Consider the following 16,305-nt stretch of genomic DNA (forward strand, 5'->3'; position numbering starts at 1 on the left):
AGGAACTTCTTTTCTGCCCCATTTAAACAGTAGAACGACATAAGCAGACAACCAGACTGCATGGTGGACTCATTTGACATATGATAATTAAATCAATTTAAATGACTAAATCACGATTAAATCAAAACAAAGAAAAATTAGTATGACTAAATTATCTGGGCATGGAGACAACTGACCCGGAACTGCATGGGACTCTTTACAGACTTGTGGTGTAAGCTATGTATGACTCATGAAAGTGCTAGTCACTCAAAAACTGAAATTTCTGGTCTTTAAAACTCACTGGCAATAGTTTTTTTATACCTTAATTATTTCACATAATATACACAACAATGGATCCAGGAAGAATAATTTAAACATAAGATTTAAATTTTATTAAAGATTCATTGTGTGTGTGTATGTGTGTTTGTAGTGTATGTATGTGTATCTCTGTGTGTGTTTGTATGTCTATATGTGTATGTGCATGTGTGTGTGTGTCTGTGTCTGTTTGGTATGTTGTTGTAATAAGAACGGCAGGGCTGTGTCCCCGGCACCCAGCCGCCCGCATGGCTAGCTTATGCCCCGAAATAATTACACGGAAACTGTATTTTTTTAATTACTGTCTGGCCCATTAGTTTTAGCCTCTTATTGGTTAGCTCTTACATATTGATCTAACCCATTTTTAATATTCTATGTAGCACCATGAGCTGGCTTACCAGGAAAGATCTTAACCTGCGTCTGTCTGGAGTGGGAGAATCATGGCGACTCCTGATTTGGCTTTTTTTTCCCAGCATTTTCTTCTGTTTACTCCACCCACCTAAGGTTTGGCCTATCAAATGGGCTAAGGCAGTTTTCTTTATTAGTTAACCAATAAAAGCAACAGATAAAATACAAGAACCACCCCCATCAGTATGTGGTGATGTTTGTGGTACTGGTGAAATGTGTAAGTATGTGTGTGTGTGTGTGTGTGTATGGGCATGCACGTGCGTGTGGCTGTATGTATGTCTGTGTGGTATGTGGTATTGTAAGTATGTGTGTGTGTGTATGTGTGGTATGTGATATGGTGGTGGTGCTGGTGGTGCTACTGGAATGTGTATGTGTGTGTGTGCTGCGTGTTTTCCCACATGTGTGAAGACGCCAGAGTCCCTCCATCAGGAATTAGAGGTAGCTATGAACCAAGCCATGTGCAAGTCCTTTCAGCTGCTAAGCTCTCTCTCCATCCCCTCTCATGCTATGTAGCAGAGAATCGAGTGTTTTCGTTGACAGTGAATGGAAGCCTGTGATCATATGAAGCATGTAGACAGAATTATTCTTTATATGAAAGGAAAAGAAACCTCAAACTTTGTCTAATTTGCTGTCTTTCCTGCAAGATTTCCTGCAGAAAATCTTCAACAATATAGTTGTAATCTTAGATAAGTTTTGTCTTCACTATTCTGGATGTACATATTTAGGTTCCTCCAAATCAAATCTTTTACCTAAAAAATGGATGGTGTTCCTCACTAAACATTTTGGGGCCATTGTAATAATTTCAATTTTAGCCTTAAGAAACTCACACATTTTGGGGAGTAGAATACATTACAACTGGGCAAATTGCCATTTTTAATCTTTGTGGTGAGTGCCCACTCAGAACGCAGTAATTCTTTTAGCGTACCTGAAATTTAAAAATATCGTTACATTTTGACATCGGAATCAAAAAGACCCAAAAGCTAGTCCCCTGAGCCTTGCATGCATGCACCGATGAGGCCTCAATTTGGTTTTGAGGCCTGTACCAGACGAGGTTGCTCAACTTACTCTCTGCGGGCTCTTTGGACCTTCGGCCGCTGGATGACTTCCTCAGCAGGCTACGGCCTGAGGTAAAAAGGCTGGTGAGCTCCTCCAAAGGACTGGTTGGTGTCCGGGACCTGGATCCACTCTGCGCAGCGTTGTAGGTGTTCACTGCGGCGTTGACCATCTTGGCCCCATCTTGCGACACGGGTCTGGGGGTCGAATGAGGCACTGAGGGAGAACTTCTTGAGAGGCTGCCGGAATGTACAGCGTCATAGGGGGGAGGCCTCTTGAGACTCAAGGGCGTCAGGGACCTCCCCATGCTGACAGGGGATGGGGAGGTAGAATGACTTTTTGGATAGCCATGAGGAGACTGGGTTCTGTACAGAGTGGATGGAGGCGGAGGAGACGAGGAGAGCACAGACGCTGCAGGCGCCGGGCCCAGGGCTCCGGTCTGGTCTTTAGCGTGGCTGGAGGTGTGCGATGGCAGGGAGGGTGGACATGCCCCAGGTGGCTGCTTCATGTAAGACACGTTTTCCAATACAGGAAGCTTTGTGACCTCCAGAGGGGTCAGCGGAGACTCATCAGAATTGGGGGAGCAGTGCACTGGGGCTGGTGGGAACACCAGCAGGGGTGGTCTATGAGAAAGTAAGTTGGGGAAGGGTGGGGGTATGTCACAGAGCAGACCCTTAGGAGTACATGGTCCTGAAGACTTGAGGAAGTCCAAGTCAGGCACCGTGGGAGTAGCACACTGCGAAGAACAACTGTGATGGTCAAAGTCACATTTGGAATCATGACCGAGGTCGTCGAAAATGGGGTATTTCATCTCCTCATACACAGCCTCACTCTGGTCGTCTTCTTCCTTCCTGAAGTCTCTCAGAATGTTACCCACCATCTCGATGTACACGGGCTCCTCTTCTTCCGGGTCTGCCGCAGGGCTGCAGACCTGGGACAGAGATGAATCCCGTGGGAGCGAGGTCCTTCTTGGCACATGTTTTTTGATGTAGGTTTCATCGAATGACGTGCTAAGCTGAGTGTTGGGATTCCGTTTTGGTTTCGGTGGGGGGATTTTCTTTGAATATTCGTCACTGTGGGGTCTTGGCTTGGCAGACACTGAAAGAGAAGTAAAAGGGATTGAGGAGTAAAACATGAATATATTGGAAAGCTTTCATATTTCACCTGTGCTTGGGTTTTCGGGCGGTGGTGGCGCACGCCTTTAATCCCAGCACTCGGGAGGCAGAGGCAGGCGGATCTCTGGGAGTTTAAGGCCAGCCTGGTCTACAAGAGCTAGTTCCGGGATGGGCACCAAAGCTACAGAGAAACCCTGTCTCAAAAAATCAAAAAAAAAAAAAAAAAAAAAAAAAAGTAGTCAACTTCATTACTAGTTTGAGTCTTTGATTAAACCGCAAACTCATGGTCTAACATGTCCCATAGAACATCTTGGTGGTAGAATTATACTGACTCTTAATTTCAGACTAATTATTATCTAGCTACTCGTTCAATACTGATAAAGGCATTAGACAGGGGCGGTAGTTTCTACTCTGCCTTGGGATTATCAATGAAAAACTTAAGGGTGAAGTTTCTTGGATAGCAACATGTAAAAATAAATTTGGAAAAGTGAAACTGAAATAGATGACGGTAGGGAGAATATGATGTATGTTCACATAAGTGGTCACAAAATTAACAGAAATTGAAGTATTTTACTGGTGTGGCTGTAACAAATGTTTTCACCTTTTCGGGAGAAAAATAAAAAGCATCACAGTTTGTTGAGCTTAATCTCTGTGCCGACACAAATAAATAGCTCCTATGAAGATAGATCCAAGACTTCAGAGAAACTGCCATGAAAATCTTATGAGTCTAAACAAGTTAATCTCTAGATCCTGCTGCGGTTTAGGGTGCATTCATCTACTTCTTAAGGCATGTCTAATGCTATCTTCGTGTGAATTTACTAGTAATGTTCCACTCTCGATTCTGAATTCCCTGGAGATTTTTAAAGGAAAATAATCACGGGGTAATGAATAAGCTTCAATAACTGATGGAAACTGGGAACTTGTGACAGATGTGTAGAACAAGGAACCACCTACCTCTGGGCTGGAAGTCCTATCACTGCTCTACAAATTTTGATAGAAAACAAACTTCTTGACACCATATTGAAGGGTAGATCCAGGAGAAAACTGTCTGTAATTAAAACTTGTTTTATGAGGAAAAATTCTGGACTCTTGTTATGGATTTATTACCTTGTTGTGTTGATTAATAATTATATGGATTACCTCATGACACAGCAAGGCAGACCTAATGGCTTAGGTAGATGCCACTACACGAGGTCAGCTGACATCAGAGTTTACAGTCTCTAAACTTGGACAAAGCTAACCAGCCTACTCTATGATTTGCAGACTAAGACGGGCGTCAAGGCACCAATAAGGAAACTTTGATTTTCTCCTCTGCTGTTTTCAAATCTCATAGCTTACGACACAAAAGCCTTTCTAAAATTTACTAAAGAAATAAATACTTCTGAGTTCTGGGTATGTGGCTGCTCTGTGCATCCATTTTGTCTTTAAGACAAAAACAATCAAGCATTCTACTACACACTTCATTTGGCTTGATTTATAATTTCAAGTACTCTCTTCCACTTGTCCATGTTGATAACTGTACTCGTTGTAATCAAACAGTTTTTTTTGTAATGAATCTAGACTTTTTCCTTTAAACCTTACTACTAAAACCTAGCTGTCATTTCCCAAAAGACTAGCTTAGTAAAACCCTCTATTTCCAAACATTAAAAGTCTATAGACATAATTAAGTGGAAACTAGTTACCTAATTCCTGTCTAGAAGGAACCAAAGAACCACAAGCTCTTCTTTCCATCACCCAACTTGGTATGGATTTTATTATATTAAAAAAATAAAATCAGTTTATGTGCACACAACACTTACAAATTAAGATAAAGTAAAGCTATCTATGAACAAGGCTGAGTTAGTACTGGCAGTCTAGCAAAGCTACCCATGAACAAGGCTGATTTTGTGCTGGAAGGATTTTTGAAAGAATGGAAACCTCAAAGAAGGAAAATCTATCCAGAATATTCTTTGAAGTTTACTCCTTGTTACCTTCAACCACAGGGCATTACCTAAACTAATGATGCTGAAAATAAATTTCCTTTGGCTGCTAGGCTCAAAAAGAGTATAAGAGTGAGGAGCCCTGTGGGCAACTGATTAATCGGAGCCTACAGTTAGGATGGTGTTGTGATGTGGGTAACTTCCTGCATAGGAACAATCACACTCAGATTAAGGTTTTAATTCTTCTCTCTTAAATTCTATGCAGATAATTGGGGAAAACAGGATTTGTGTGTTGTCCAAAGTACCTGAGTGGACAGAGAAACCTTGGGACAATGTCCTTCTTTCCCACACAGATGAGAAGATAACCTTTGCAATAAGTGAGATTGATGCCTTTATTTTCCTCAAATTATGAACAAATGACTGCTTTATTTGCAAAAAGGCACAAAAATGAAATAAAGATCTTTTGTACTCATGAAATTAATGGAGAAATTTCCTATTTCAGAAGAATATATAATATAACTAAACTAGAATAACTAATCTTAAGATATATGGACAAGTTCATGATATGAAGTTCATGGAGACAGTTTAATTTTGAACCAATTACAGAGAATTTGTACAAGGAAAACCAAATATGATACATGAGTCTCCTGGTATCAGTGAGATGATCAAACCTGGCAGTTTCCATTGATCTGTGATCCTCTAGGACACCCATATATTTGGCTAATGACCACAAGCATCATGGTTCTGGGAGACAGAACTGTGGTTGACATGTAAGCTTTGCAGAAGTCTTGAGAACAAAGGACCTTTGTAGTAATGAAAGAGTCTCTTCCCTTCTCCTTACTTGTCATATCAGAACACAGAGGAAAGTCATCCTTCTACAAGCCAGGCAGAAAGCCCTCAGTAGAAGCTAAACATGCCATGTCTTGTTCTCAGACTGCTGGTGTCAAAGACTACGGAGAAAAGAACTTCTGTAATTTAAATCATGCCCCCATTTTGCTGTGTTACCCTGAGGCAGCTAAGGTAAAGTATGTATTCATTGATCACTATGTAAATACATAAGAACCTTTTATAGTTAAATGATAGGTACCTATTTGAATCCTATCCTCTGGTGTTAGGATTGTATGAGTACTTCTATTATTTTAAAATTTAATGCAGTACATCCCAAGGTATCATTTAAATTTTTTTTCATCCCTTGCCTCACACCATCTTATCTTCTTCAAGAGGGCATGTTTTTGTTCCATAAAGCACCATTCAGGACAAATATCCACCCAGGAGCAGGCTTCTACCACCAGGATGGTAATCATGGTTCCTTGTGATGCAATTCTCCAACCTCTAATTTATGCCCACACATAGACTGCCTAACTCTCACACACTTACTGGAGGTTTGCTGCTTGAATTGACACTTGTTGCAAAACACCTGGATCCTACACTTCCTTGGATCTTGGCCAGATGAAGTAGTTCTCTTAGCTGATCTTTCTTGGGAAACCCTTGCAAACCAGGAGATAAGCCTCTTTCTCTTCCCTTCCCTTATTGGTGGAGACTGCCCAAGGCTAGCAGGTTTATCTAACTCTAGTAGTTCTTTCCCTGGTCCTCTGAATTAGCACTGTGCAAAGTTTGAATTGGGAGAATAAGGATTATGTAGAGAGTAAATTGTTAAATAAATTACAAATAATTGAATTCATTCCCTCGATACGAGGGGGAAGGTGATTCCTATATCTTTATTTCATAACCCTCCAAAATCTCATAATTCATTTTGGGAAGTAAGATCAGAGACAAACATATTTCCTAGGGATGTAGCTTTTTATTTGCACACATTTCACAGGATAGATCAATGATGATATATTTCCACTGTCATATTTTTAAAGTTTATCTATATATGAAAAAGTCTTAAATTCTAGGTAACATTATCCCCTAATTTATTTCATGTTTAACCTATTTCTGGTGAATCTAAAGGTAAAGAAAATTATTTCTTAATACAATTTTTTCTGAGGCCCTTAAAATAGTCTTGTGCTACATATACAGATGTTGAATTGTTGCTAATTAAAGTCACACATACAAAAAGACAATAAGAACTGCACTGCAATTTTCAACATTTAACTGAATTCAACCATTTTAGAAAAGGTGATTTTATCATTTTAAATGAATTTTAAATTATTTCTAATATGCCCAAAGATAGAAGCAATAATTCCTGTTCAACTTGAGAACACAAATTTTCAGGCTTAAAATAGTCTAATGACAGTCTCATTGAACAAGCAGAAAGTGACATTTTTGAAATGAAGTACCTGAACACAAAGGTTAGGCATGGCTTTCAGTCATGCCTAGATGATCTGTCTTTCACAGTTAATTTTGGAAATTCACCATGTCCTTTGTCAACTTATCCTTCAGAAATAAATTTTGTAAAAGAGTCATATAAAAATATGCTTTAGTGTCTGTCAGGGTGCATAACCTGTGAGATAAAAAAGTAACAGAGCACAGGTTAGCATTCCTTCTCATGGAAGCACCCTGTGGTCATCGGATTCTAGAGGTTGAAGGATAGTTAGAGACTATTCATTCCAGGTATTCATTCATTTAAATTCTCTCTCTCTCTCTCTCTCTCTCTCTCTCTCTCTCTCTCTCTGTGTGTGTGTGTGTGTGTAAGTGCTCGTGTGTATGTTTCTATAGTTTGATTTTAGAAAGTCTAACAGGTCTACATAATGCATAGTGGCCATTCTTACTCTATCTCTTTCTTCAACCACCTCATCCCCACTAACCTCTCATATTTGTGCCTATTATTTCACATGACTCACTGAGTTGATCCAGGGCCTTCCCTTGACCATGGGTTTTGAACTAACTTTTAGAGCCTGGCAGTGGGCATACAGCCGAAGTCAATGTTCTATCCAAGAATCTATCAATAACCACTATCTCAACAGTAGAGGTAGGGTCTTCTGAACCCCTCCACTGTCGGCAGAGTCAGTCTTCTGTGGATCTGGTGTAGATACCCAGAGTTGTCAAACTCTATGTGACTGGTAAGTAAATATGAATTTTTTCTTACCGTGTATGTTTTTAGAAAAGTATATTCCAAATTGAATTTAGCATGCTATACCTTTTGAGACAAGCAAAGCAATAGAGGAAAGCTATATAGTTCATCGTTTTATCTTTGGTGTGCTCTAATATATTGCTTTAAATGGTATTCATCCACACAACAGGCAGAGTACTTTAAATCTCATTGTACAGATTTATTCAAGTAATAATTCAACCTGGAAAATAGTGTCCACACACTGTGTGATTCTGGAACAGGTTGATTTTGAAGGTGAGAGACACATTTCCCACTTGTGGGGGGAATTGTGCTCACAATAACTCTCTTCACAACTCACAATGCCACAGCTTTGAGAGATATTTTTATTTTCACAGTCACAAGCTCTAAAATACTATCAACAATTTTTAAAAGACGTTTGTTAAGGGATGGAAGCTGCAATGTTCTTGGTCTACTTATAGGAGGAAAAAGAAAGCATGAAAAGGGACAGGGCACATCAAGACTGAACTTGCAGGATGCATGTTACAGCGCCAGACAGGTGACAAAGCAAGCAGAGAACTCAAACTAATGTTCGAGTGGATCGAAAGAAATCAAGGCTGCCTACTGGCTTAGCAATGAATTCTGACTTTTAAAGGCTGGCAGCTGAGGGAGGCCTGAGGGAACTTTTGCTTAACAACAAAGACAGGATCCTAACATAGCTGTGATCCATGATACCAGGCACACAAGTTTTAAGACTGTTTTTACTTATACTCATATTTTCCTTCTCTTTCTCTGCAACATACTTATCTCAAAATGTGTTTATGCATACTTTTGCAAAAATTGCTAATTTTTGCTTCAATCTTCAATCTACTGGTTGGAAAATAAACTTACAGACTATAGCTTTCACTTAAAAAAATTAGAATAGGTTCAATGATGTGAGTTCACTTTACATGGTGAGAGTCAAGGTTGTTTCTTGAAATCATACTTATTCTGAGGTATATAGACATTCCCTATATCACGCATAAATCTTACAAGTTGTGGTAAGAAATATTTAAAGAATCTTAAATTAAAAATAAATTCTAAAAGCCTCCAGTAAGAGTTGCCTTAAGTTCTATGTGCACAGATTGTTGTTTCCTAGTCAGTGAAGTCTATTTCCTCCCCACTTTCGGGAAATCCACCCACCATGTAACATGACCTCTAACCTCTCTTAGATCACTATGCTGGAGTAAAGCCCAGGTTGACTTTGAAAAAAGAAAAAAATAACAGTACCAATAATAAAAATCCAGTTGAATAAGCCCAGTAAAGTTGGCCTGCTCTTCTCCCTCCACATTTGAATTATCCGATATAAGACAAAAAAGCATTCAGCCATGAAAAGTCCACCCCCACCGTGCCCTGGTGAATTTTACCAACAAACTATGAATGAATGTGATCGTAATTGTATTACTATTAAAATAATACAATAATATTATTTTATCAGGCATGTCCAACCTATAGTCCATGATCTGTAGGTATCAAAGGGTAGTCATGAATGGAGTCCAGTAGTAATGTATAAGCTTACAGCATTCTGACTCAGTTGCACAGTTCTACAGTGTGTGCTTTGTAGATGACAAAAGCTTTTGGGGACAATGTCAAAATGTTGGATACACCTGCTAAAGATGGTTCATTGTGCAATGTTGTATAGTTAAAATGTGATGTGGGATTCCCATCTCTATGCTGTGAATGTTTTAATACCATTTCTTAATAAAGAAGTTGTTTGGCCTATGACAGGGAAGAATATTGGTAGACAGAAAAAATAATCTGAATCCTGGGAGAGAAAGAAGGTGAAGTCAGGGAGATTCTATGTAGCTGCCCAAGGAGAAGGTCATCAGAACCTTACCAGTAAGCCACAGCCATATGCTCATACACAGATGAATAGAAATGGGTTAATTAAAGATGTAAGAGCTAACTGGAAATATGCGTGATCCATTGCCCAAGCAATGTTGTAATTAATATAATTCTTGTGAGATTATTCAGGTCTCAGTGGCCAGGAAATGAAAGTACATTCTTCATTTATATAATGGCACTCAAACATTTGGCAAGAATTTCAATATAAAACCTGAGAAAACTAAATAAAAGAATTCTAGAGAGAAAAGAACAGAGTCAAGTTTGGCTTCTTGGTAGCAGCATTGTCTCAGGTGGGCTCTGTGTATTAAAGGGAAGCAAAGGCACAGCTCCTTTAAGAGAGGCTTCTTTACTCAGTATTAGCAGCCAAAACCTCAGAACTCTTTTAAAAGACTCTGCCACCAAACACTTAAATGATGTTTATGAGGAGTCAGTGGCAGACTTCTTAGTGGTAGCATGGCCGTAGAAAGTTCACAGAGTTTTGTCAATTAATGTGACTCCTACCAGTACCTCTACCATGAAGCTAAACTCCCAAAAAGTTAAGGAATAGGGTGGATCCAGCTGCCAAAACGAAAGCTATGATATAGCTTGGTAAATTAAACACTCATGTGACCAGAAAAAGATAGAGATAAACAGTAAATACAGATTCAGATAAAATACCTCTAAATGGTTTACAGTATATTTAAAAATATGTGTAGGTTTGCATGCAAAAATCAAGAAGTCATTGTTTTTTACTGCTGAGTAGTACTCTAATATGTATATATTTCATACTTTCTTCATCCATTCTTTCATTGAAGGGCATCTAGGTTGTTTCCAGGTTCTGGCTATTACAAACAATGCTGCTATAAACATAGTTGAGCATATACTTTTGTTGTATGATTGGGTATATTCCCAAGAGTGGTATTGCTGGGTCCAGGGGTAGGTTGATCCCGAATTTCCTGAGAAACCGCCACACTGCTTTCCAAAGTGGTTGCACAAGTTTGCATTCCCACCAGCAATGCAAATGGACGGAAATTGAAAACACTATCCTGAGTGAGGTAAGCCAGACCCAAAAAGAGGAACATGGGATGTACTCACTCATATTTGGTTTCTAGCCATAAATAAAGGACATTGAGCCTATAATTCGTGATCCTAGAGAAGCTAAATAAGAAGGTGAACCCAAAGAAAAACATATAGGCATCCTCCTGAATATTAACCTTCATCAGGCGATGAAAGGAGACAGAGACAGAGACCCACATTGGAGCACCGGACTGAAATCTCAAGGTCCAAATCAGGAGCAGAAGGAGAGAGAACACGAGCAAGGAACTCAGGACCGCAAGGGGTGCACCCACACACTGAGACAATGGGGATGTTCTATCTGGAACTCACCAAGGCCAGCTGGCCTGGGTCTGAAAGTGCATGGGATAAAACCGGACTTGCTGAACATAGCGGACAATGAGGACTACTGAGAACTCAAGAACAATGGCAATGGGTTTTTGATCCTACTGCACGTACTGGCTTTGTGGGAGCCTAGGCAGTTTGGATGCTCACCTTACTAGATCTGGATGAAGGTGAGTGGTCCTCGGACTTCCCACGGGGCAGGGAACCCTGATTGCTCTTAGGGCTGATGAGGGAGAGGGAAATGGGAGGTGGTGGCGGGGAGGAGGCAGAAATCTTAAATAAATAAATAAATAAATAAATAAATAAATAAATAAATAATAGGGCCGGGTGGTGGTGGCACACACCTTTAATCCCAGCACTCGGGAGGCAGAGACAGGCGATATCTGTGAGTCCGAGGCTAGCCTGGTCTACAAGAGCTAGTTCCGGGACAGGCACCAAAAGCTACAGAGAAACCCTGTCTCGAGAAATCAAAATAAATAAATAAATAAATAAATTTAAAAAAATGTGTAGGCTTTTGGCCATTTGAACTTCTTCTGTTGAAAAGTCTCTGTTCAGCTCAGTGCCCCATTTTATAATTGGATTGATTAACCTTTTACGGTCTAATTTCTTGAGTTCTTTGTATATTTTGGATATCAGACCTTTGTCAGTTGCGGGGTTGGTGAAGATCTTCTCCCAGTCAGTGGGTTGCCTTTCTGTCTTAGTGACAGTGTCCTTTGCTTTACAGAAGCTTCTCAGTCTCAGGAGGTCCCATTTATTCAATGATGTCCTTAGTGTTTGTGCTGCTGGGGTTGTACGTAGGAAGTGTTCTCCTGTGCCCATGTGTTGTAGAGTACTTCCCACTTTCTCTTCTATCAGATTCAGTGGACTGATATTGAGGTCTTTAATCCATTTGGACTTGAGTTTTGTGCATGGTGATATATATGGATCTATTTTCATTCTTCTACAGATTGACTTCCAGTTTTGCCAGCACAATTTGTTGAAGATGCTCTCTTTTTTCCATTGTATACTTTTAGCTCCTTTATCGAAAATCAGGTGTTCATAGGTTTGTGGGCTAAAGTCAGGGTCTTCTATTCTATTCCATTGGTCGACTTCTCTGTTTTTATGCCAGTACCAAGCCGTTTTCAGTACTGTAGCTCTGTAATAGAGTTTGAAGTCAGGGATGGTAATGCCTCCAGACAATCCTTTATTGTATAAGATTGTTTTGGCTATCCTGGGTTTTTTGTTTTTCCATAGCTGAACATAATGGACAATGAGGACTACTGAGAACTGAAGAACAATGGCAATGGGTTCTTGATCCTATTGCATGTAATGGCTTTGTGGGAGCCCAGGTAGTTTGGATGCTCACCTTAATAGACCTGGATGGAGGTGGGTGGTCCTTGGACCTCCCACAGGGCAGAGAAACCTGCTTGCTCTTTGGGCTGAGGAGGAAGGAAGACTTGATTGGGGGAGGGGGAGGGAATGGGAGGTGGTGGCGGGGAAGAGGCAGAAATCTTTAATAATTAAATTAATTAATTAATAAAAAAATCAGCAAGAAAAAAAAAAGAAAAAAAAATGTGTAGGCTTGAGAGAGAAAAGAAAAAGAATAGAGAAAGTCCTTTAAAAAGAAATGAATAGAATAGTTAAGTTGGGTGTAGTGGCATACGCCTTTAATCCCAGCATTTAGGAGGCAGAGGCAGGTGGTCTCTGTGAGTTCAAGAGCAGCCTGGTCTACAGAGAGAGTTTCAGGACAGCCAAAGATACACAGTGAAACCCTGTCTCAAAAAAAAAAAATTAAAAATAAAAATAAAAGAAACAGAGTAAAAAAATTAAAGTTGAAAAACACACAGAGAATATAGATACTGTATGTTATTGTGTTGTCTTTGAATTGTTTGAATGCCGAGGGAGAAGAAACAGCTGCTAAAAGACATTTGATTATAAATGTTGCTAGATTAATCAAATTTATATATTTTGAAATGCTTTGACTTAAAATTTAAGTCAAAATATATGTTACTTTGGAGAAGAGGTTTTGCTTTTGTTTCCACAGGAAATGAGAAGCTGTGTATTCATTCTTGGTTAAGAAAAATAAGGTTTTTATCAAGGAAGACCCCCTGAAAAATCTCTATTGGGAATGAATGGCCCAGTTGATCCAAAGTTTCAGAGCATCTCTGTTGCAGTTTCTTCCGAGTTCTGTGTCCAAAACAGCTTCAATGTTGCTAGCTGAGATGATCAAACCTCACAGAATACTACAGTCAGGACTTGAGCATAATCTTAAATTTTCTTTGAGTCCTCATAATATTTTCAGTACCCCAATCTGTGGGAAGTAGCCTAGAAAACTACACTCACGTTCCCAATATATATATTATGGATGTTTGTCTTTGTTTGGAGTGTTTTTTACAAGTTGTTACGGATAATGATCAGGAAAAAAGCTAAACAAAGGAAATTAGATTCAGGGTTTCTGTTTTGAAAAGAAAAAAGGACAAGTGCTGTGATATAACGCTCTTGTACCCTGTAAAGATTTGTCACTTGTATTGGTTTAATAAAGTGCTGGTTGGCCAGTAGACAGGCAGGAAGTATAGGTAGGGCAACCAGAATAGGAGAATTCTGGAAAGAGGAATGGCTCAGTCTGCAGTCACCAAACAGATACAATGAAAGCCAGATAAGATTGCTTCACTGAGTAAGGTACCAAACCATGTCACTAAACATAGATAAAAATTATGGGTTATTTTAAGTTGTAAGAGCTAGTTAATAATAGCTCTGAGCTAATAGGTCCAATAATTTATATTTGTTATAAGCCTCTGTGTGTTTTGTTGGGATTGAACAGTTGTGAGACTGGGCAGTATGAAAACTTGCGTCTCCAAAAATGAATACCAAGTGATGCTGGTCTAGCCTAAACTAGCTTTGGGACACAGAAGCTGCAGAGGGTTGAAGGACAGTGATTTGGAAAGCCATATAATTGTTGAGGAAATTGCTACAGAAGGTGGAAAACTGGGAAATTTGCTGCAGGTTGGGGAAAAATTAGGATCACTGTTGTTTGCCACCACATATAAATACAAAATATAATCATAAAACTGCAGAGAGATTCAGAAAGATATAGAGGTGTGAATGGGCTTGTTTTAGTGACACAGAATAAAGAACAACAGTGCTGAAGATATTGAAAAAGGAGTTGCTGTATCTTTATGCAGAATTGAAAGGAGCTGTTTCTAGTACTGTACTTTGTCTGGAATTCTCCAGACAGCTAAACATTCTAAAAGAAAAGTGGGTTGAGGCTGAACTCAAATTGAGAGCCATACCAGGAAAATCTGACCAAGAAGGGGTAAAAATCAAAATTAGGGCTATACAAGCCATTGCTGAAAACTCTAAAATATGTTAGGTCACAAATACAGGGATTTTAAGACTTTAAGTAGTCTACAATAACTCAACTTTATCCTCGTGTAGAGAGGGACATAGCTCAATCTGTTACTTTGCTTTTCATTTAATGAAGTGAAGGCTTATTTGATTGATTGAAAGGTCTTTAGGAGTATAAATGTGCTTTACAACCCACATTTGCTGGAAGTAATTGAAAGCTGAAGTAAAAGAATATTCTGAGAACAAAAATTTATAAAGACTACAAGTCAACAGAAAACTCCTCACTGTAGGCACCAGACCACCTCTTGTGGATAAGAGAAGGTAACTTGGGGAAAGAATTTTAGAAACCAGGAGGGGAATAAAAGCATAGAGATCATAGACCCTAATCAACAAATATCTTCTGCCCTCAGAGTATAGACAACAGCTACAGTTTATTTTTGAGATGCTGGGGATCTTCGAATTTTAGCTATCTTGACTTACTATTTTCCTTTTGTTGTTTTTTTTGTTCAAGAGTATACATGGTAGGTTTCTCACTCCTTAAATGCCAGTATGGTGGGTTCACAATAGTAAATATAGCCAGGGGAGATTCATTTCAAGTCAATGTTATAATACAACAAATATCCCAGAAAAGGCTTAATGATATTTTATCAGCTAGCACTTTTTAATCTAGAAAGAAAATTGTGGGAAACAAATAGTCCTTAAAGATAGCCACTCTGAGTTCCTTTCTTCTCATTATACAGTCAATATGACATTTGTCAGTATGTATAGGCTATCTCTTCCTGAATTGGGCTGGACTTGCACTTCCCTTAGCCAATAGAACGTGGCAAAAGTAATTTATGGGGTCTCAGCCTCAAGCACTCTTCATACTTCCAAATCATATCCAGTGATACATAAGTGTGACCAAATGAAAGACCCTAAGTAATGCCACAGAGATTGGAAGAACCATTCTTATAAGCTAAGTCAAATTTTGTAATAATGAGAAATTATTCATTATTGTCTTATCATCTATGGCATTTGGGGTCTGCTCACAATATACAACCATTGGTAAATGAAATAGTTCAAAATTAATATCCTGTGTGCATGTAGATATCTCAGAAAAATTCTATTGCCATTTTCAAAGAACTAAGGTACATCTGAGGATGCAGAAAGCATTCTTCCAGAATATAGAAATTAAGGAAGTAATATTGCTTCTTGAATATTATCACATCACCACAGGTTGATTCAGAGAAACGATATAAAAAGAAATTACAAACTTTCTGGACCGAGATCCTAGATTAAAATCAGAGTGATGATATTAACATAAAAGTGAAGAGCAAATGAGAATGGAGCTAGTTCTCCATAAATAATGAAAAGCAAAAGACTCACAGAGCATAGTCTGATGGTCCAACAGAAGTTCCTAGCAGCTCTGGATATATCAACTACATATCTGCTATGGGCACAACATGCTGATTTAGACTTAAGTAGGTATCTTCATAATTCTATGGGGCATTTGTTCCTTAATTTGAGATTTGCTTCCGGATATTTTCATAATATTAATTTTTTTTTAATTTTTAAAGTGTATGCAGATGCTTTTGATTTAGAAACCAGCATAGTTGAATGCTGCCTTCATATAGCCATTTCTTTTGAGTTTGGTTACCATGGTTCCCACTGACTGTGTATGACTTTCCCCCCATCATTAAGTCAAAATACTGTCAGTAAAACTATTGTATCTGAACATGATTGGCTCCTTTGTGTTGCTCAGACCTCAGCTTACAGTCACCTCTTCAGGACCACCCCACTAGCTACCAATGTGAGCTCCTTCTTTTGCTTTCGTGGTTAGTTCAAGTGAGGTAGGGGTGACTGTGTAAATATTCCCTTCATCACAGTAAGTTCTACCTTCTATAGGATTATGAGTGTGTATATTAATCTTGGTCTAATCACTAAAATAAGTAGTCTGGAA

General features: G+C 39.0%; 1 protein-coding gene across 1 annotated transcript in view; it reads right to left on the reverse strand.

Annotated features, from left to right (window-relative positions):
• Nyap2 (neuronal tyrosine-phosphorylated phosphoinositide-3-kinase adaptor 2) overlaps positions 1–16,305 on the reverse strand; it is a 251,439-nt gene that overhangs the window by 93,484 nt on the left and 141,650 nt on the right. The window contains exon 4 of the mRNA XM_057762975.1: positions 1,768–2,853. Within this exon, the coding sequence (XP_057618958.1) occupies positions 1,768–2,853 (1,086 nt within the window). The remainder of the gene's footprint in view (positions 1–1,767; positions 2,854–16,305) is intronic.

The sequence above is a fragment of the Chionomys nivalis genome, chromosome 2 (assembly GCF_950005125.1).
Source record: "Chionomys nivalis chromosome 2, mChiNiv1.1, whole genome shotgun sequence".
Taxonomy (NCBI): domain Eukaryota; kingdom Metazoa; phylum Chordata; class Mammalia; order Rodentia; family Cricetidae; genus Chionomys; species Chionomys nivalis.